The sequence below is a fragment of the Bos taurus genome, chromosome 16 (assembly GCF_002263795.3).
Source record: "Bos taurus isolate L1 Dominette 01449 registration number 42190680 breed Hereford chromosome 16, ARS-UCD2.0, whole genome shotgun sequence".
Classification (NCBI taxonomy): domain Eukaryota; kingdom Metazoa; phylum Chordata; class Mammalia; order Artiodactyla; family Bovidae; genus Bos; species Bos taurus.
Window position 1 is genome coordinate 67,002,378 of NC_037343.1, and position 22,115 is coordinate 67,024,492.

At 36.3% G+C, this 22,115-nt stretch overlaps 1 protein-coding gene across 3 annotated transcripts in view; it reads left to right on the plus strand.

Annotated features, from left to right (window-relative positions):
- HMCN1 (hemicentin 1) overlaps positions 1 to 22,115 on the plus strand; it is a 540,104-nt gene that overhangs the window by 296,746 nt on the left and 221,243 nt on the right. For all 3 annotated transcript variants that reach the window (XM_010813560.4, XM_024976236.2, NM_001192537.3), the window contains exons 24-31: positions 231 to 503; positions 1,507 to 1,602; positions 4,707 to 4,901; positions 5,968 to 6,098; positions 6,264 to 6,411; positions 8,817 to 8,943; positions 11,561 to 11,715; positions 21,436 to 21,714. In XM_010813560.4, the coding sequence (XP_010811862.2) occupies positions 231 to 503; positions 1,507 to 1,602; positions 4,707 to 4,901; positions 5,968 to 6,098; positions 6,264 to 6,411; positions 8,817 to 8,943; positions 11,561 to 11,715; positions 21,436 to 21,714 (1,404 nt within the window). The remainder of the gene's footprint in view (positions 1 to 230; positions 504 to 1,506; positions 1,603 to 4,706; positions 4,902 to 5,967; positions 6,099 to 6,263; positions 6,412 to 8,816; positions 8,944 to 11,560; positions 11,716 to 21,435; positions 21,715 to 22,115) is intronic.

Sequence of the window (22,115 nt, forward strand, 5' to 3'; positions counted from 1 at the left end):
GCATTGGTACTGAAGAGGTTATTTTGCCTGGATTAGCAAGGAAACAGGCCTCACACAGTATACTGAATTGCCCTCGATCACACAGCTAGTAAGTGGCCTGAGCCTGGGTCCCCATCCTGAGATGATTCTACTTTCCCATGCTGCGTCTTGGTGAGGAGGTCTCATTTAAAGTGAAAAAAGGAAGGAAGTTTTTAAAACCTGGATTATTAATACTCAGTCATTGTTTCCAGTGCCTCCAAAGATACAGCGTGGCCCTAAAGTTATGAAAGTCCAAGTTGGTCAAAGAGTGGACATTCCGTGCAGTGCTCAAGGGACACCTCTTCCTGTTATCACCTGGTTCAAAGGTGGAGGCGCCGTGCTGGTTGATGGACTGCAGCACATTAGGCATCCAGATGGGACATTAAGCATCAAACAAGCGGTGCTCTCAGATGCTGGCATATATACATGTGTCGCTACTAACATAGCAGGCAGTGATGAGACGGAGATAACACTACATGTTCAAGGTGATTTGGGTCCTAGGAAAACATATGGATGGCGGGGTGGGGAGTGGGGGAAAAACCCTGGAGTCTCTGCAGAAGATACAGTCTTGCTTAGTCTTGGATCACTTTCAGAAGACTTCTGTATAGCTTTATGACTCTCTAGTTATCTTTGAAGGGAAAATGATTCCAGAAATGAAATGAAACTGTATGTTAGTAAACTGTTTACCTTTGAAAATGGAGTTGCCGAGGATGGTGTAGGTAGTGCAAACAATCCTAGGGAAGTACCCCACCTACTAGTTTTGGTTTGGAAGAAATTGTGGGCACAGTTGATTGGAGTAGGATTTACCTTAGAGTAGTAAGGGATTCAACTTTAATCCCTAGAAAGTCGAGGTCCACTGTTCCCTCTAATGATGGCCTATATTGAAGGTTTAAAGATTAATCTTTGGGGAATTCCCTGGTGATCCAGTAGTTAGGCTCCACGTTTCCACTGTAGGGGGCACGAGTTCGATCCCTAGTTGGGAAACTAAGATCCCATGTGCCACATGGTGCACCGCCCCCCTGCCCCGAATTGGTTAATCTTTATTCCTTTAAGCAACAAGTGTTTATCAAGTTCCTGCCAGGGGTCTGTCGTGATCTAGGCGGTGAGGAGAAGACAGTGACAGAGGTAAAAGCCCTGGTCTCATGACCAGTTCTGTAAGTAGGCAGAAAGCAAGCAGGCAAGTGAATAAGAAATAACAGATTGTGAGATGCGCTTTGTAGAAATTTAAAATAGTTTTTATTAGACAACTCCCAGCAGTTGGCTACTGTAGACTAAATTGTCATGAGGACTTCTCTGAGGTGATGATATGTATAGTGAAATCTTATTGGCTAGAAGGAGTCAGACATGTCCAATCAGGAGGAAAAGCATTCCAGTAGGGAGACTACCAGTGCAAAGGCAGGAAGAGAGAAGCAGGTGTTATATGTAGCCTCAGAAGAATTCAGTATTGCCTAAGGAAAGCCTGTGATAATGCATTTATTTTTCTAATAGAACCACCTATTCTGGAAGACCTAGAGCCTCCATATAACACTCCATTCCAAGAGAGAGTGGCCAACCAACGCATTGCATTTCCATGTCCTGCAAAAGGTGTGTACGACTCGGTCACGTGGGCATTGGCATAATGTTGTATTGTTCTAGAATTCTGTATTGAACCCCAGGCATCATTAAATTCTACTCGTCAGTCCTTGTTATAACATTTGTGCAAAATGGAAACTAACACTTCTTTCAAATAAGAACTCTGTAAATTAGGTATTCTTCCCTCCAGATGTTTTATTTCCTTTGCTGGAAATACCTTCTGTTCTTTCAGACTTGCCTAATCCGGTATGTTTTCCAGTTCATGCTCCTTCCTGTTACTTAGTTCATTTTATTTCTGACAAGATTTCTTTTTATAATGTGACAGAGCTATTCAAAATATTGCATATTTATCTCAGTCAGGGGTATAAATTAGGACCATACCCTTGTTACTCTTCTTTTCTAAAAACTCCTTTCTAGATTTATCCTCTACTGATAATTCTGGAGCCAGGTAGTAACTTGGCTTCCTGATGCTTGTCCAAACTCCTCCTTTCCCTGAATTTCTGGGCTTTCTATCCCATCATATTTCTTGGCAGGAGATGGTTATTCTTTCTCCTCCAAAGCCTATAAAAAAGGTTATTATCACCTTACCCTGGATGCCCAATAGGTGGCCCAAAATATTCTCTTTCACATAATGGTCATCTGCAGTGACTCAAATGAGTCTGTACTAATTCTGGCAAAAACCAAGCAGTATCCTTTCCATCATCTGCTGGAGGAATCCATGCTCCTACACGAGTCTCTTAGTCGTCGTTCCTGGAGACAGTGGAAGTTGAAGGACCTTACAGCTCTCTCTGTTTCTGCAGCAAGATTTTGCATCTCTTAACAATATCTCTCTCATCAATGATTATTTTCTACCAGCATTGAAAAAAAGGTAACTCTAATAAGCTCTTCAGATATGTAAAGAGTTGTCAGTAACTATTCCTAGGGTCAATGATGGCTTCCCTGGTGGCTCAGTGGTAAAGAATATGCCTGCAATGCAGGAGACATGGATTCAATCACTGGGTTGAGAAGATCCCCTGGAGAAGGAAATGACAAACCTCTCCAGTATGCCTGGAGAATCCCCACGGATTGAGAGCCTGCCAGACTATAGTCCATGGGGTCTCAAGAGTTGGACACAACTTAGCAACTACACCACCACCACCATTCCTAGGATCAGTGGGTGGTGGTGGTAGGCAAGGCCTGGAGAAGAATCCTTGAGAAAGGTAGGTTCAAGTAAGTTCTGTGCGTGCTCACTCTCAAGGGCCGCTGAATCCCTGACTTAGAAGCTGACTTGAATGTCCCTTTTCCAGTTTGATATACAACCTCTTCCTAGTTTCCTAGTTCACCTGGGATAGAATTCTTGTGTTAATTTAAAATTGCTGTGTTCAGTCGCTCAGTCCTGTCTGACTCTCTGTGACCCCACGGAGTGCAGCATGCCCAGGCCTCCCTGTCCTTCGCCACTTCCCAGAGCTCGCTCAGACTCTTGTCCGTTGAGTCAATGATGCCATCCAGCCATCTCGTCCTCTGTCGTCCCCTTCTAGCTTAGTGCCTTTTCGTTATCTTTGCCGTGACTTTCATCTTGACCTGGTTGTTCTACCATTGAGAAAGTAAAGGTGATGCAATTTATTTCTGATGCTTGTGTAGTTTGCTTTTTCATTTATTAGCTTAACAAACATTAGTTGAGAAGTTTGAGGAGTCCATAAAGGAATAAGTAGGATGTAAGGAAATGGTTATAACCCACTTTTATCCTTGGCAACATGTGCAACTGTAGTCCATGAGTTTTATATTCTCTTCTTCATCAGTCAGCATCTTCCAGTGGAATATGCCACTACTTTTGTTTCATTTTTTCCCATAAATGTAGTCATTTTTATGATTGAGTCATTAATAGTCAAAATCATTTTTGTAACACTTTGACTCAATTTGAGTTTAATCTTAATGATACATTCTGTGTATTCGTGCCATTTGCGTACTTGTCTTTGATATATGACCATTCTCCATTCTTTGATATTTTTATTATGCTTTAAGATTATTAGCCATGTCTCATACAATATATTGATTTTATTTAATGTGCTTTTATTTTTTATATAAATTAAGTAAAATGTGAAAGTACTTAGAATACTGCCTGGCACGTTCTTTGCTGTATAAATAGATTCATATTATAGAGTTGTTCTTGCTGCTGCTGCTGCTGCTAAGTCACTTCAGTCGTGTCCGACTCTGTGTGACCCCACAGACGGCAACCCACCACGCTCCCCCGTCCCTGGGATTCTCCAGGCAAGAACACTGGAGTGGGTTGCCATTTCCTTCTCCAGTGCATGAAAGTGAAAAGTGAAAGGCAAGTTGCTCATTTGGGTCCGACTCTTCGCAACCCCGTGGACTGCAGCCTACCAGGCTCCTCCGTCCATGGGATTTTCCAAGCAAGAGTACCGGAGTGGGGTGCCATCGCCTTCTCTGATTATAGAGTTAATCTTTGTCTATTTCCAGTATGTCCTTTTGGCTCGATTATGCTTTTTAAGATTTTTTTTAATCACTTTTATTCATATAACTTCCATTCACTCTGTTGGTCATAAATAAATCCAGGAAAGCAGTTCTGCTCACTGCTTTCTCAACTTTATTTTCAGTATAAAAGCTCAAGAATCAAACTATGCCCTCTCTTTAACAGAATGGGATCCCCACAAGATGTGTGAATAGTAGATGTTCCTCATCTCTGCTCTATCAGGACTGTTTAAAATGTGAATGATGAAATGTCATTTGTGTTTGCATAATCTTCACTTTCTGTTCCTTACTCTTCCTTTATTATCACCCCAAATCTCTGCCTATTTCTAGTCTAGTTAACTAAAATAGCTTTTTCCCTCATTAATACCATGAACTCACTCAAGAAAATGTTTTTCTTATTATCATCTGACTGTCTTGATAAAAACAACTTTGATCAAATTCTACACTGGAATCCTTAGATCTTTTAAAACCAGTCAGGAAATAGAGAGATGACATACCATAATCTCTGCAAAATTCCATATCTTGAAAGTACCTAAGGATACATAGTATAATGATGAGAAATTTTATTTTTCCTCAAGATAGTTGATATTTAATAGTGATTTCTAAGTTTGTTGTAAAATATCACAAAGCTTTAATTTCTTTCTTAGGTACCCCCAAACCAACCATCAAATGGTTGCGGAATGGTAGAGAGCTGACAGGCCAAGAGCCTGGTATTTCTATATTAGAAGACGGCACATTGTTGGTTATTGCTTCTGTTACACCATATGACAACGGGGAGTATATTTGTGTGGCAGTCAATGAAGCTGGAACCACAGAAAGAAGATATAATCTCAAAGTCCATGGTAAATACAGATAAAGTCATATAACTGAATATGTAACATGTTCAAATTCCTTTATATGTTTTTCTTTCAGTGTAGTATCATTTAATATTTACATAAAAAGACATGTTATCAATTTAAAAACTAGTAGTCTAACTTCATGTATTCATTTGACTTAAAATTTCATATAATTTTTTATTGTGATTTTACATCACTGAAAATTCAAACGGTAGAAAAAGATACAAAGTCAAAAGTCTCCTGGCCCTGAGCTAAGCAATCTACTTTATCCTCCCTATGGGCAAGGAAAGTTGTTAGAGGTGTGTGTGTGTTTGTGTGTATCTTCCCAGAGATATTTTCTGCAAAAATGAAGAAATACGAATATATATTTCATCCTCTTTTTTTTTTTTTACATATAAAAAGAATTTATAGTAGACCATTTTATCCATTACTGCATACCTTGCCTGTATCATTAAATACTCTACCTTAGAAATTATTCAATATTCCTAACTCTTATGTATGCCTGACTAGGATCCCACTATACCATGACTTAGCTTTCTATGATATTGATGATGAACATTTAGTTAGGTACCACTTGTATACTGTTTTAAGTAATGCTTCAGTGAAAATCGATGCTTCAGTGAAAATTGTGTACGTATGGCTCATGACGTATGCATGAGTCAAAGAATACATACACTTAAAAATTTAATGGATATTGTCTTCCATAAATACTGGGCAATATTCATTCTTATCAGCAAAGTAGTCCCACTTAACTTGAGACGAGCAGTTTGCATTTTGAGTGGTATGTGAAATAAATAGTTTCTCCCTTAAATTTATCCTTAATACATAACTGAATTTTTTTTTCATTTTTCATTTTCAGCTTTAATTCATACCTGAATAGTTAAAGTAAAAATTTAGTGAGTCACTTATAAATATATTGTCAAGACTCTTCATTTCATAATAAAAGCTTTGCTTAAGTATGACCAACCTTTTCTAGCTATCAAATATCTCAGATTTGCTTTCCAAAGTCCTTTGTAAAGGAACTATATATAATATTTATTTTAAACTAACTACAGTTCCTCACTTTTTGCAGTTCCTCCAGTAATTAAAGATAAAGAACAAGTAACAAATGTGTCCGTGTTGGTCAACCAGCCAACCAGTCTCTTTTGTGAAGTTGAAGGTACTCCATCTCCCATCATTATGTGGTATAAAGATGACGTTCAGGTAAATGGAGATGTCCAAATATGCGTACATCTTTGCCTGTGCCTCTGAAATTAATCATTCAGATGTGACTGTCTTATTAATAGCAATATAAAATTTTTGCTTCAAATTTTAATTAGGCATTTTTATTGGGATTGGAAATAACATTGACCCTTTTGGTCTTAAAAGGTGACTGAGAGCAGCAGTATTCAGATTGTAAACAATGGGAAGATATTAAAGCTCTTCAGAACCTCTCCAGAGGATGCAGGAGGATATTCCTGTAAAGCAGTTAATGTTGCAGGCACTTCTCAAAAGCATTTTAACATTGATGTGCTAGGTAAGGAAAATATTCTTTTAAAAAACTATGATTCGGATGTGTTTTATATAGCATAGCACTGACTGTATTAAAGAGTTAAAGAGATGAAAATTTGGTAGAAATATTCATTTTACTCTTATTATTTTTGTCTTTGGGTACATGGTACTGTCTTATACATAAAATAATAAATTACTGTTCTTGTCAGTTTCTCTATTGAGGCGATCAGGAAATTCTTTGGGAGGTAACTATAGAGGATAATGCAGGTAAAATTCATTTGCTGACCTCTCCTGAAACTCCTGGGTTGTACTTGAACTGATAAATGTAACAAATTCACCCTCCTTTGCATTCTGAATAATTTCTGTAACTAAATTACCTCAGCCCTAATTCTAATTAAGTGGGGAGAATTCTGAGAACAGGCTGAAACTGTAATAAATTGGTGTTTAAAATATTTAAAATGTTTGAATCCTAATCATAAATTAAAATTTTCATAAGTTTAGCTTGTGAAATTATTTTTGCTGATTAAAGTTCACTTTGTGATAAAATGACTCCCTTCATGTTCAATATTTTGCTCATCAAAGGACATATGATTTGTAAGTCTGGAGTAGAAATGAGGTCTGGGGATGATCCTGCGTTAACTCTAACGCAGTTTATGATCATTCATTAACTGTTATAACATAAAAATTCTGTCTCATAAGTGTTGTCAAAGCCTGAAGTACTTTGCATTCCTCTACCAAAATTACCATTATTATCTATAAGTATCAGCTATAAAAACAAAGTAATCTCTCTATTATCAGTCTCATACCAAAATTACCATTATTGTCTATAAGTATCAGCTATAAAAACAAAGTAATCTTTCTATTATCCGTCTCATTGGCATTATTTCTCTTGCTACTCATTTACTCTCATGACTTACTGCTCTCTGTGTGCTGAGGACTTCCACATTTTTATCTCCAACTCAGACTTCTTTTCTGAGCTCTCAGGCTGTATGTCTAATCTCCTCCACAGTATCTTGGCTTTTTTAGCTCAATATCTTAGTTACATAGAGAACAGAAAGAAAGAAAATGAAGTTGCTCAGTCATGTCTGACTCTTTGCGACCCCATGGAGTGTAGCCTACCAGGTTTCTCCATCCATGGGATTTTCCAGGCAAGAATAGTGGAGTGAGTTGCCATTTCCTTCTCCAGGGGATCTTCCTGAGCCAGGGATTGAACCCAGGTCTCCCACATTGTAAGCAGACGCTTTTACAGTCTGAGCCACCAGGGAAGTCACTCAGAAAGGTCTCAGTAAATGTCTGTTCTGGTCACCTTCAGTGACCCACATCATAGTGACCATCAGTACCACCGCTTCTGCCACAACCTGGCACCGATTCTTCCTAACTCCCTCTGCCCAACTCTGTGAATTTGTCTACATCCTGTTAAGTCTGCTTCTTAACCCATATCAATTATAAACTGAATTAATGTAATAGCCTCCTAACAAGTCCACTTCATCCACTCTTTGCCACTGGAATCTGGTCTTCATTTGGAAGCCAGCATGGTCTTAAAACAAATTTGATCACCACCCGCCCCTCCCGGCATTGATACCTTTTAGTGGCATTCCCTGGAGCCTCAGATGGTAAAAAAAAATCCTGCAGTTCGGGAGACCTAGGTTTAATCCCTGGGTTGGGAAGATCCCCTGGAAGAGGACATGGTTACCTACTCCAGTATTCTTGCCTGGAGAATCCCCATGGACAGAGGAGACTGTCGAGCTACACAGTTCTTGGGGTCCCAAAGAATTGGACATGACTGAGCGGCTAAGCACAGCACAACACATAGCTCTGCAGATGGTTAATCACCATAACAGGATGTGAAGGGAGGATTTGAAGATCAGAGAAGTTTATGGGAGCTCTTTAATATGCTTGATAATTCTAAGAATAAAAACTAGCACCTTTTCACATGGAATATAATGTGAATCTTTTAACATTTTATCTGACATGCAATTTTAGCATAGGAGGCCTTTAAAAGAGAAAAGGGTAGTATATTTCAAACAGCACTATGGCATAATATGTAGAATTTGAACATTATCAGATTGTCGTTGACTATGTCATTCATTATTTTAAATGGATAACCATAGTAAATTTCATTATATGAGCTTCACTGCTCATTTATATTCTAAACCCCTTTTGTGTGTTGATTTAATGTTGCTCAAAATGAATTCTTTATTACCACAATTCTTCCAAGTAATTTTCCGCTGTCAGATCTTTCATGAATGTGTTCCTATATTTAAATTTGATATTTGGGTCTACAGATGTGATATGAAAAGGGATTATTGCATAATATTTTCTTGTTGACATTAAAACTTGTTGAAATATTATAGAAATCATTATCTTCTCTCCCTCCTCTACTCTTTTTGCTAAGTCATAGATTTTCATGATAAAATATCTATGTTTAAGTCCCGCCCACCATAATAGGTGCTGGTTCCCCTGGTGAAGTCTCAGTTGTCCTGAACCAGAATACCACCCTTGAATGCCAGGTGAAAGGCACCCCCTTTCCTGTTATTCGCTGGTTAAAAGATGGCAAGTGAGTATTTTTTCTATATTTGTTGCAAGAGTCCAACTGTTTGTAAATAGATGTGGATTTTCTCCCTCTTAATTATCTTACCACCTACAGTGTTTTAAGTGAACATGAAGGAAAAGCAATATTCAAAAATAGTCTCAAATTTATGAATTATAAGATGCTTTATAAATGCTAGGAATTTATTTTAGAGACATGGAGAAATTCAATTTGTTATACACTGAATATATGCAAGGGCTTTCCTGATAGCTCAGTTGGTAAAGAATCCGCCTGCAAGGCAGGAGTGCCCGGTTCGATTCCTGGGTCGGGAAGATCCCCTGCAAGAGGGCATGGTAACCCACTCCAGTATTCTTGCCTGGAGAATCCCAATGGACAAAGGAGCCTGGCAGGCTACAGTCCATAGGGTTGCAAAGAGTTGAACACAACTGAAGCAACTAAGCACAAATATACATGAAGAGCAACAAATGAAAAAATACAAGATCCAAATAAAGAACTAATCTTGTGTTTACATGGAATTTTGTGCATTATTAAAAAATTAAATTTGCTTATAACATCAAGATAAATACTTAAGCTAGTTTACTATATGGGCAAAAAGAACACCCCCTAAAGAGCAATTAAATGTTCCCCAGACTTCAAGTTCAAGGGCTGCTGAGGTTTGCCCACATTGATAATAGGTGCAATGATTTGTATTGCTCACGAGAGCTTATTTATTACAGCATGGTCACAGTTTGTATATTTTTATAATTTCTGAAAGTAGGTGTCTAAGACTTAAGTAGCAAAAGGTAAAGATTTGCAGTGTATGAAACAAAGGATTGTATAAAATGTTTTTATATGTCAAGAAAGACAACATAGGAAAATGTATGGAGGGTATAAACAGGCAATTAGAAAGTTATATAGTTAAGCAATAAATGTTTTAAAAGATGTTCACCTTCAATAATTTGGAGAAGGTAAGCAAAAATAACGTGACTTTGTTTTTCATAGATCAGTTTGGCAAAAAAATAGAAGTTTGAAAAATATCAGTTGTTGTCTTATAGTTTGGTAGGTTAGGATATAATACTCTGATGGAACAAGGTATTAATAAATTAGTACTCTGAAAGCCAATTTGTTGATATCAATTAAAATTTAAATGTTCATGTGCTCTAATACAGCAGTTATACTTCCATTGTCTAGGAAAGGGATGTCAATTGTCTGTTCCACAGGAAGGCTTGTATGTTAATTCTCTCTGAAACAATGATGGCAGAAAGTGAAAACTGCTTAAAGCTTGATCTTGGGAGAATGGATAGGTGACATACAGCATTGTCATATTGTGAAACACTGAACAGCAATTAAAAAGAAAATCAAGATATAGGTACCAAAATTATCTCCGTAGCTATCGTCAAGTTAAAAGAAAAATAGAACAATAATACAATGCCATTTATGTATAACAACTTGAGATTCCTTTAGCAACACGTTTATGAGTGAAAAGGTTTAGAAAAATCTGTGAAAGAACACAAACTGACAATGTTAAGAGGAAAGACTCACATTGGGGCAATAAACCAAGAAGACCTTTCCTTATTATAATGCTTTTTTTGTTTCAATTTTTATGAAACTTGCATAGTGATCAATCAGTGAAAGTTTTAAAGTTGCTTAAATTTGAGTAGCATTATCAAGTATTCCACTTCTTTAAACAGAATACATTAAAGTAAGGAACTTGATTCTGTCAGTTTTAGGGAACTTCAAACAAAGTGTCATACCAAGGAATAGTAAGGGATGCTGCCGCAGAAAATTTAATGTGTTTTCTTTAATCTTGTAGTCTTAGTAGTGACTTTAATCTTGTAGTCTTAATAGTGACTGCATTCATTTATCATGTGGCAAATTCCCTGCAGCTTTTTAAAAACCAGATATAGGTCTTCCTGAAAGAATATCAATGGGATTTTAAAGGTATGACTCTTAAGATATCATAGACTTTAATAACCATGATGTTTTAAGTATTAAATAAAGCTGCTACCAAACGTAAAGCAGTCACATAATAGTAGTTGGTAAATGACTGAATAGTGGAAAAAGACTCCTTGGCAAATGTATATGAACTACCTTTGGGATAAATACCTTTCAGTATTAATGATTATGAAAGCATTCATATTTATTATAATACCTACTTATTAGGAAACTTGACTTCATTGTCTTTAGTTAGTAATAACTATATATTGCGAATATTTTTCCAGGTATTATAATATTAGTGTACAAGTAATATTGCTTGGCTTGAAGCTCCTATACACTTAAATTTTCCACCATCATTCAGAAAAGAAAAACTATCTATATAAATTTAAAAAGGAGAGGGGGTGGTGAATGAATGAAATAAAATATTTTATTATTACTGTTCAACAATTTAAGTTTAAAAGGAAGAATCTTTCATCTCAAAGTGATAATTAACTTTCATTAATAACGTGATTTAATAATCCCACTCTTCTGAACAGGAGTACTTAATCATATCATTGCATTTTTTAGATTCCTACTAAAAAATTCAACTTTGATCTATTTTGTTTTTAAACTCATACAACTTAATGATTTCTGTTGTGATTAATAAAACAGAAAATGTTTAGGAAAATGAAAATGGATCCATAGAATAAAATTGTATTTTTTCTAGGCCTTTATTTTTGGGAGACCCTAATATTGAAATTCTAGACAGAGGACAAGTTTTACATTTAAAGAATGCACGAAGAAGTGACAAGGGACGCTACCAGTGTTCTGTGTCCAATGCAGCTGGCAAACAAGCCAAGGATATAAAACTGACAATCTATAGTAAGTGTGACTTTCTTATGCTTTCTACTATTATTATAGTTCTCATTATACATTGAAAATCAGGGTTGACTCTGTTAACTGCTCTTTTATTCAATGCAAAATAATTTTAAATGGTACTTCAAGGGAAAAAGCCTATCTTCTTCTGTTTTAAGCTAGAACATTGTATCCAATTTTAATGCATTTTATCATTGAGTTTGTATTTCTTCAGGGTCTAGTGATTTTCATATGATCTCACTTAAGAGGTCAGGTATTCCCTTATTTGTTAGTGTAAGATAAGTTAAATGTCTGTGTACCTAGAGAGGTTTTTAAAGAGCTCTAAAAAGAGTAGAGGTGCATGAAATAAAATGAAGTTGATAGTATGCAACCAAGTCAGTTATTCTATTTTCATTCTATCTTGGCCTTTCTTCAGACCGCATGATAATAATTTAAATATTTTAAGCAGTGCTGTTATTTTCTTTCAGTTAAGTCCCCATCAGAGGTATGTAGCCCTTGTTTCACTAAAACTTTCAATATCCTCTGAGGAAGATGACCGCTAAAGTCATTTTATTTTTATGCCAGGAGCCATGGAAGGTATTTGATTATTCTGTTGCAGGCACAAAGAATTACACCATAGAAAGGAGTAGAACTCATCAGGTCAGTCATGCTTATTGGTGGCTCTGCTTCCTGAACTGTCTTCTTTCTGTAGCATATGACTCTCAGGCGAAGTTCAGATGCCTCAGAAACTTCTGCAGGATCTTCCCAATCCAGAGCAATCCCAGAATGACTCTATTCCATTGTCCTAGTTTTCCTTAGAGCACCGATCACTGTTTGATAGTTTAATTGCTTAATTATGGGTTTATTTACTTATTTGCTGTTTCTCACCAAGGAGAGTAAACTTCAGAAGGACCTTGCTTTGCATGTTCTCTAATGTCTGATAGCATGCACACAGGCATACAGTAGCTCTCAAGAAATATTTGCTCAGTGAATAAATTGTCTAGTGACAAACTTTTCAGTAGAGTAACCATCAGCTAGAGTTGACTGCTGAGCACTGGAAATGTGGCTAGTTCAAATTGAGACAGGCTGTAAATATAAAATGTTGTGGAGTCACAAAGTTGTGTCTGACTCTTTTGCAACTGCATGGACTGTAGTCCGCCAGGCTCCTCTGCCCACCACGGGATTTCCCAGGCAGCAATACTGGAGTGGGTAGCCATTCCCTTCTCCAGGGAATCTTCGTGACACAGAGATCAAACTCACATGTCCTCCAGTGCGGGCAGATTCTTTACTGCTAAGCTACCAGGAAAGATCTCAAAGACAAACCTAATATGAAAATATAAAGGAAAATACTTAAGTAATAACTTTATCATCTGAAATGATATTTTAAATATATTGAACTAAGTAAAATGTGTCATTTTCATAGTTTTTAATGTGACTATTGGAAAATTTTAAATTATATATATGGTCATTGTATTTCTGTTGGACAGTGATTGTTTGGTCATCAATAAGAACTTGGGCTTCTGAGGTAAGCCAACTTGGGTTCAGATCCAACTTACATCATTTACTAGCTTTGCAACTTTGAACAAATTGTCTAACCCCTCTGAGCTTCAGTTCCTCATTTCTAAAATGGGGATAATAATAGCACCTGGGCAGGAGGAGAAAGGGACGAGAGAGGATGAGATGGCTGGATGGCATCACCGACTGGATGGACTTGAGTTTGGGTGAACTCCGGGAGTTGGTGATGGACAGGGAGGCCTGGCGTGCTGCAGTTCATGGGGTCAAAAGAGTCGGACACGACTGAGCGACTGAACTGAACTGAACTAAATAATGAAATTGTAAGGATAAGTTGCTGGATACTTTACACGTATTGCCTGGCTTACAGTGAAACTTCAATAAATATGTATGGTGGTGGTTTAGTTGCTAAGTTGTGTCTAACTTTTATTATCTACTTACTATTCTATTGTCTTGCCGCTTGAAGTATATAGAATATAGCTTGATTTCTGTATAACCTCATTGAATTGCAGATCTCCTTTTTAATGTTAGTTGTCTTTATACAATGTTTGAATAGCTTTCTTGAATCAAAGATTTTACTTAATACAGGCTTTTAAATCATTTCTGTCTATAAATAGAAGCGTGTGGAAGAAATTAGTCTTGAATAGACATGTCCTCCAAAGCACAGTAATGTTACTGAAAAATTAGCTCTATAGGCATCCAAGTTAAACAGAAGTACTGTTGCTACCACTGGCCTCCTACCAGAACCAGGCTTTTAAACAATAGGTGCAATATCTCCCTTAAGCTCTTGGGTAGTCTTCTCTACATTGTTGTGTTGTTGCCCAAGTCTGTGATGAATACTTGTGGTGATTCAATGGGACTCCTACTTCCATAGGACTTGGATCCTTTCATTTCAGATCCTCTTGTTCATTCAGTATCATGCCCTCAGGCACAGAAGAGAGGACTCTGTAATGAATGATTAAACCTTCTGAGATTGTCAGAGATGAAAGGGGTTGTAACACTGAAATTTTAAGTATTATAATTCAGGAAATAATACCATTTCTTCTCAGGCAAGCTTGTCTACACCTCTGAGTGTGTAATCTTAAGCTTATTTTATTTCACTTGCGAAAATGTTTTTATTTATAAGAATAAATGAAACATATACCATACTTGGATGAACTGTGAGAAATGCTAATATAGATCTCAGGTTGAGAATGTGTTTCTCACCGCAGCTAATTCATTCATTTTATGTGAGGATAAAGCAGGTGGATCTGATGTACCTGAAAAGCAGAAATGCACATTTTGCCTGAATAAGGAAAGAAATGGAGAGAAAATATGAGTGAAAAATAAAAGATATGGGGGGAAATTAATGTGAAAAGGAAAAGGAAATAAATGAGCATTTAATAACCTATGGGGAGATTGTGCAAATTCATAGCTAGTAGTTTGAGGTGAAGATTTTTAACTTAATCATGGATAAGTTTCAGATCTGAGAATTTCCCCAAATGGTATAAAAGTTTTTGAGTGTATATACATGGTACATTTTAATGTACAATGGATTCATAGCATTTACCTGTAACACCTTTACTCAAACAGAAGTACAGGACTCAGAAAAGTATATGTGAATTAAATTGAAGCAGGAAGAAATATTTATCTGGGAAATTTAAACAGTAGATGGTATATTGTTCTGCTGTCAGCTAGAAATGTTTTTTGAGTAATTTTTCTCAATTCATAAATAAAAACTTTTTAAACAAACCCTTTTCAGTACAAGTGATATTCCTTTGTAAAACATTCATGGAGGGTAAGGGGTTGTTTGAACCTATGTTCTTGACTTCATTAAGGTATCATCCAACTAATTAGGCTAGCCAGTTTATTTAGACAATTTGAGCCATAAAATTGATATACATTTCCAGATTAATGTCAATAGGCTGAAATTAAAATTTAAAGTCTGAGTAAATATTCTTTCTTAAGATTTAAAAATGGTAGCTTGAATTTATATTAACTAATTATTTATAGCAGAACTTGACAAACCTTTTTTATAAAGGGCAAGATGGTAAATAGGTAGATTTACCTATTGATGATTAGATTCAAAGAATTAAATATGATAGACAGAATGCCTGAAGAACTATGGACAGAGTTTCGTAACATTGTACAAGAGGCAGGGACCAAAACCATCCCAAGAAAAAGAAATGTAAGAAGGCAAAGTGGTTGTCTGAGGAGGCTTTACAAATAGCTGAGGAAATAAGAGAAGCTAAAACGCAAGGGAGAAAGGGAAAGATATATGCAACTCAATGAATGCAGAGTTCCAAAGAATTTCAAGGAGAGATAAGAAGGCCCTCTTCAATAAACGGTGCAAAGAAATAGAGAAAAACAACAGAATGGCAAAGACTGGACATCTCTCCAAGAAAATTTCATGTAAGAATGTGCACAACAAATGATAGAAACAGTAAGGACCTAACAGAGGCAGAAGCGATTAAGAAGAGCTGGCAAGAATGCACAGAAGAACTATACAAAAAAAGGTCTTAATGACTGGGATAACCATGATGATATGGTCACTCACCTAGAGCCAGACATCCTGGAATGTGAAGTCAAGTGGGCCTTAGGAAACATCACTATGAACAAAGCTAGTGAGGGGTGATGGAATTCCAGCTGAGCTGTTTCAAATCCTAAAAGATGATGCTGTTAAACTTCTGCATTCCATATTCCAGCAAATTTGGAAAACTCAGCAACGGCCACAGGACTGGAAAAGGTTAGTTTTCATCCCAATAGCAATGAAGAGCAGTGCTAAAGAATCTTCATACTACCATGCAATTGCGTTCATTTTCCATGCTAGTAGGATTATGCTCAAAATCCTTCAAGCTGGGCCTAAGCATTACTTGAATTGAGAACGTCTAGATGTACCAGCTGGGTTTAGAAAAGGCAGAGAAACTCGAGATCAAATTGCCAACATTCGTTGGATCATAGAGAAAGCAAGGAAATTCCAGAGAAATATCTACATCTGCTTCATCAACTATGCTAAAGCCTTTGACTGTGTGGATCACAGCAAACTGTGGAGAATTCTTAAAGAGATGGGAATACCAGACCACCTTACCTGCCTTGTGAGAAATCTATATGCAGGTCAAGAAGCAACAGTTAGAACCTTATTTGTAACAACTAACTGGTTCAAAACTGGGGAAGGATTATGTCAAGGCTGTAAATTGTCACCCTGTTTATTTAACTTATATGCAAAGTACATCATGCAAAATGCCAAGCCGAATGAGTTACAAGCAAAGACATTACTTTGCCAACAATGGTCCGTATAGTCAAAGCTATATTCTTTTCAGTAGTCATGTATGGTTGTGAGAGTTGGACCATAAAGAAGGCTGAGCACTGAAGAATTGATACTTTCAAATTGTGGTGCTAGAGAAGACTCTTAAGAGTCCCTTGGACTGTAGGGAGTTTGAACCAGTCAGTCCTAAAGGAAATCGATCAACCCTGGATACTCATTGGAAAGATTGAGCTCCAATACTTTGGCCACCTGATATGAACAGCTGACTCATTGGAAAAGAGCCTGATGCTGGGAAAGATAGAAGGCAAAAGGAGAAGAGGGCAGCAGAGGATGAGATCTTTATATAGCATCAGTGACTCAATGGACATGAACTTGGGCAAACTCCAGGAGATAGTGAGGGACAAGGAGGCCTGGCATGCTGCAGTCCACGGGGTTGCAGTCAGACACAACTGAGCGACTGAACAACAACAAAGTTGGAAAATATTTTAGGTTTTTCAGACTGTGAGAAAATCAATGATATTATGTAGGTATTTACATAAAAAATAGAAATAAATATCTACCAATTGTTTGGTATTCTGTCTGGTAATTATAAAAATTGTAAAATATGTTGTAATACAAGTCTACTAAAGAGAATGGAGTTCCTTTGGAAGGATAACATTTTAATGAGAGTTCAAAGTTAATGATGACTATCACCAAAGTTGAATTCAGATGTTCATCTGTTAATACTTTAATGAGATTTTATGTATTTCGTCTTTGAAAATGTCTTTTCATGGAAATAGATATTCAAATACTAATGTCATTTCACAAACATGATTTAATTGATTATATTCATTACTTGAAAGGCACTTGTAGAATTCTGTTATATTCTCTCAATATTTGACTTTCACCCTCCTATTCTGCTAACCAGCTAATCAATTACAATTGAGGGTTAGATGGAAGGACCTCGTTTTCAGAGGTATATGAACTTTAAATGTGGAAGGTTATTCTGCATTTGCATCAAAGTCTGACAAATGTTATTGAAACTGAATGTTGAGTTCAGAAAATATATTCATTGCAAATTTGTAGGGAAATCAAGATCTAAGTTTTATTTGACAGAGTGGAAAATGCATAGAGCAACTTGTGATTACTTATGATTCAAACAACAGATTTTGTATTTAAGAGCTGATTTTGTCGGATAATTTTAGGTTGAATTTATTAAGAAACATTGTGAAGTTTGTAGTAAAACTAAGTTCCACAGCCATTCAACAGGCAATAATGGTGTTTGAGAACAATTCTCATTCAAAGAAAATTCAGTCTTAGTACTAAGCTCAAAAAATTAAAATGTAACTTTTCCACCATTAAGACATTAAACCGCTGTAAGTTAGGATAATTCAGTATATTCACCTTTTAATTCTGACAAAAATTCATGGAACTGATGGTATTTAAGTTCATAAGAGCGAGTAAGATATACCAAGGACAGTACTGGCTCAATAACTCATGAATGTTTTACACAAGTGCTTGCTGATTAATACTACAAAGAATAAAGATAGACTTTTAAAACCTTACATTTTAATAAGCCTTGTAAATTTCTCTAATAACCTTAGTAAATTTCTCTAAACTAATGGTATTTTTTATCACCGTCAGTTATAGCACATCATAACAGATTCCACTTCAGACTGTAATCAATTAATGTTTTTTCAACTTCTTTGAAACTATTTTTATCTGCAGTTCCATGCAGGCTATTCATAGGGGCCAATTCTTCAGTATATTCAAACATGGCATTGACTCATCAAATAAAAGACAACGAAGCAGTATCAACAACATCTGTCAGTGTATTAAGAGCCAAGAATATTGTTCAGAAAAGTCCCTTTAAATAAAATTATTAATGTTGTCAATGTTCTCAACTCTTCAAGCAATTATTCCTATGGAAAATCTAATAGTCTTAAACAAACTGATTAGACACAGTTCTTTGCTAATGCAATCACTCTTGATTTATTATACTTAAATCACTCTTAAATTAAAGGCTTTCCTTCCTTGGCTAACAAATGAGCCACTAAGAAGCTTAAATTATAGGCTTATTTTGACTTTTTATCTTTGTGAAGAAATTCTGCTTAAGGAAACATTCCATTTTTTAAATTAATTTATCTGTTATCTTTCTTTGAGTGGGAAATATTGTGATGACTGCTTAGTCTTGTAAAGTTAGTATACACTGATTTTAATAACACTATATTTTTTCAAAACAGCTATACTGTTATTAAAAAATAAATTGAGTGCTTTTCCTTTGAACTTAAGAACAGAATAATCTACAATGTGCTGCGCTTTAAAAATGTTACATTTTAAAAGCCCATTTTTCTCTCTTTTATTTTCAATGTTTTGATGTAAGGCATATGCACTGGTAATAAAGATAAAATAAAATATCATGGTATGGTGATATTTGTGGCACTTCAAATGCTATTGGGTTATAACTGTGTCACTGAAATTTATGGTGAGCTGAACAACAGTGAGAAGCAGTGAGAGCACCATATTTGGTAATTATTGCAATAATTTAATTTGGTCGTTGTAGAAGTAAAAGTAGCCATAGACAGTACCCAAGCAAATGAACATGACTATTCCAATAAAACTTAATGGGCATTGAAGTTGGAATTTCATATAATTTTTACATGTCACAAAATATTATTATTTTGCTTTTTTTCCAGTTGTTTAAAAATGTAAAATCTACACTTGGTTCAGCATCTCCATGCTTGGCTTGTGAGCTGCTGCCCTGATCTGTATAGTAAATTACTTTATAGAAAAATTCTTCTACCATCAAATTCACCTCACAGTGCAGGAATACATCTGAGATAGTGCATGTTTGGTTCCAGACCACCACAATAAATATGGCAATAAAGTGAGTCACACACTTTTTTTTTTTTTTAGTTTCCCTGTCTATTAGATGTACAAAAGTATTATGTCTTAAAACTTAATTTTAAAAAATACTTTATTGCTAAAAAATACTATCATCTGAGTCTTTAGCAAGTTACAGTAGTCACATTAAAATCACTGATCAAAGCTCTCCACAACAAATATAATAAAAATGAAAAGCCTTGAAACACTGATAGAACTACCAAAATGTGATGGAGATGGCAAGTAAGCAAATGCTTTTGGAAAAATAGTACCAGTACACTTACTCAATGCAGGGTTGCCACAGACCTTCAGTTTGTGAAAAATACAATGTCTGCAAAGGACAGTAAATCAAAGTGCAATCAAACGAGGGATGCCTGGATACTAGATCTTGCCTTCATTTATGTGTGAGAAAAAATGTGTATGTGAATGTTTGTCACTATAAACTGGTTCTAAGAACAATTACCAGAAAACATTAAGGAATTTCACATAGATTCAGATATTGTTTTCTAATATTCTTTTCCACTAAAAAGAACCAGAGCTTCTAGGAGAAATAGTTACTTCTAGGGCTGTGGCAGGGAAAATATAGATGAGCCTGGAGCCTGTAGTAGGAGCAGGAAACAAGAAAGTACTAAAATAATGTGATGTATGTCAAAGGGGCTTGGGTAGGGTCAATTGGAATTGTTCTCAGTGGCCATAACTGGAAAAATTTGAACAATAAAATAATGTAGTGTTGGATTTTACTCAAAGTATAATAAGTCTCCATGAGTCTATATTGATAGAAATAGATAAAGTGGGGATGAGAGACAAATCTCCCATACAGAGAATTCCAAAAAAATTATGTAGGTAGTCTCCCCCTCTCAAGGAAGTAGAACATAGCTCCCCACCCAATACCTGTGGGCTAGGAAGAGTGATTCTTTTCCAAAGGGCAAAGAGACTAACTTTCCAGTGGAGAAACATAGCAAACTCTACCTAAACCAGATGATGAAGGTCAACATCATCGGTGATATGCCATATCACTGATGGCATATTGATGGCATATTGATGGTGTGTACCCTTGATACAGTTGATGAGAATGGCACTCTACCTCTGTGATTGTGCTTCCAAAACTCATAACTTTCATCCCATAAGAAAAATATTCTACCATAAAAGTTTATGTAGAAAAAATAAGACACTCAAATTCAGGCACATGCCATTTGATTTCTCTTAAACTATTGGAATGATAGCAGAATCTTGACATGATTGTGTTCAGAGTATATAGCAAGGCTTGAGCCAGTGGCGTTGTTTTTCCAGCAGCACAGTCCTCATGTGGTGTGAGAGGCCAGGCATGTGGCTGCTGAATTATGGAAGATACACATGCAACCAATTAGATGAATATAGTTTAGTGAATGAACTCTCTGTGGTTCGAAAAGAAAAAAAAAAAAAAAGTAAGCAAAAGTTAGATTCTACAGTTCTTACCAGTAGCTGGGTTCTAAAAGCACTTAGACCTTTTGTATTTCCAGGGGAAAGGGCATGCAGTTGTACCTCATCTGACATTTTTGCTCTCTTGGCCTGATTTCAAACTTACTGTATTTACTTTAAGTGGAATTTATTTTTGTTCTGCTTTGTTTGTTAAACATGACTTTCTTAGTTACAGTAACATGATCTATTGGACTTAAATGAACCCCTGAAATGAAAACTGAGTTTCTACTTTTACTGAAATCTGACTCCCAAAAGGAGGGTGATGAAGATTGTTTTGACAAGACAGGCAACTGGTTGTTGTTATTATCATTTAGTTGCTAAGTTGTATCTGACTCTTTGCAACCTCCTGGACTGTAGCCCGCCAGGCTGCTCTGTCCATGGGATTCTCCAGGCAAGACTACTGGAGTGAGTTGCCATTTCCTACTCCAGGGGATCTTCCAGACTCAGGGATCGATCCTGCATCTCCTGCATTTGCAGGCAGGTTCTTTACCACTGAGCCACCAGGGAATCCCCAGGCAACTAATTATTGGTAGATAAATCACAGACTTCCTAATTGTCTTTAATTCATATTTATTTTACTGCATTATTTAAACATCTGGAGCATTCATTTGAGACTTTTATGCAGATGCTAAAACTTAGAAGGCTTGTTTGTGTTCTGAAATCCTTTGTAGTTCCACCTAGTATTAAAGGAGGGAATGTCACCACAGAAGTGTCAGCTTTGATCAACAGCATAATTAAACTGGAATGTGAAACACGAGGACTTCCGATGCCTGCTATTACTTGGTATAAGGATGGCCAGCCAGTCATATCCAGCTCACAAGCACTTTATGTTGAAAAAGGACAATTTCTTCATATTCCTCGAGCACAGGTCTCTGATTCAGCAGCATATAAGTGTCTAGTAACCAATGTTGCTGGAACTGCTGAAAAATCATTCCATGTGGACGTCTATGGTAAGGAAAACACGTATGTTTTTATTATGTGCTTTCTGCCTATGCTTCCTAATACACCGACATCCAGTTTGTTCACTGATAAATCCCTGCTGGTTTGTGTTGTCTTCTATATTCATGGATTGAAATTGGAAGAATTTGTCCCATGATTTGGAAAAAAGTTTTAAGAAACTAAGGTTAGTAAGAAGTGATCATTCATTCAGTCAATCATGTGCCTTTGGCTCCTAGGAATCTAGACCATTTGATTTTTATGGAGAAGGTAAAGTAGTTCTTAGGACTAAGATCATTCTCTCTAGTTTGTCCTTTGTAAACCAGACATGGTATAGAGTAACCCACAATATTTAGAACAGTAGATAAGCAGAACCAAGAAATTCTTTCCTCAGTAGCTTAGTGGGGGAGGGACA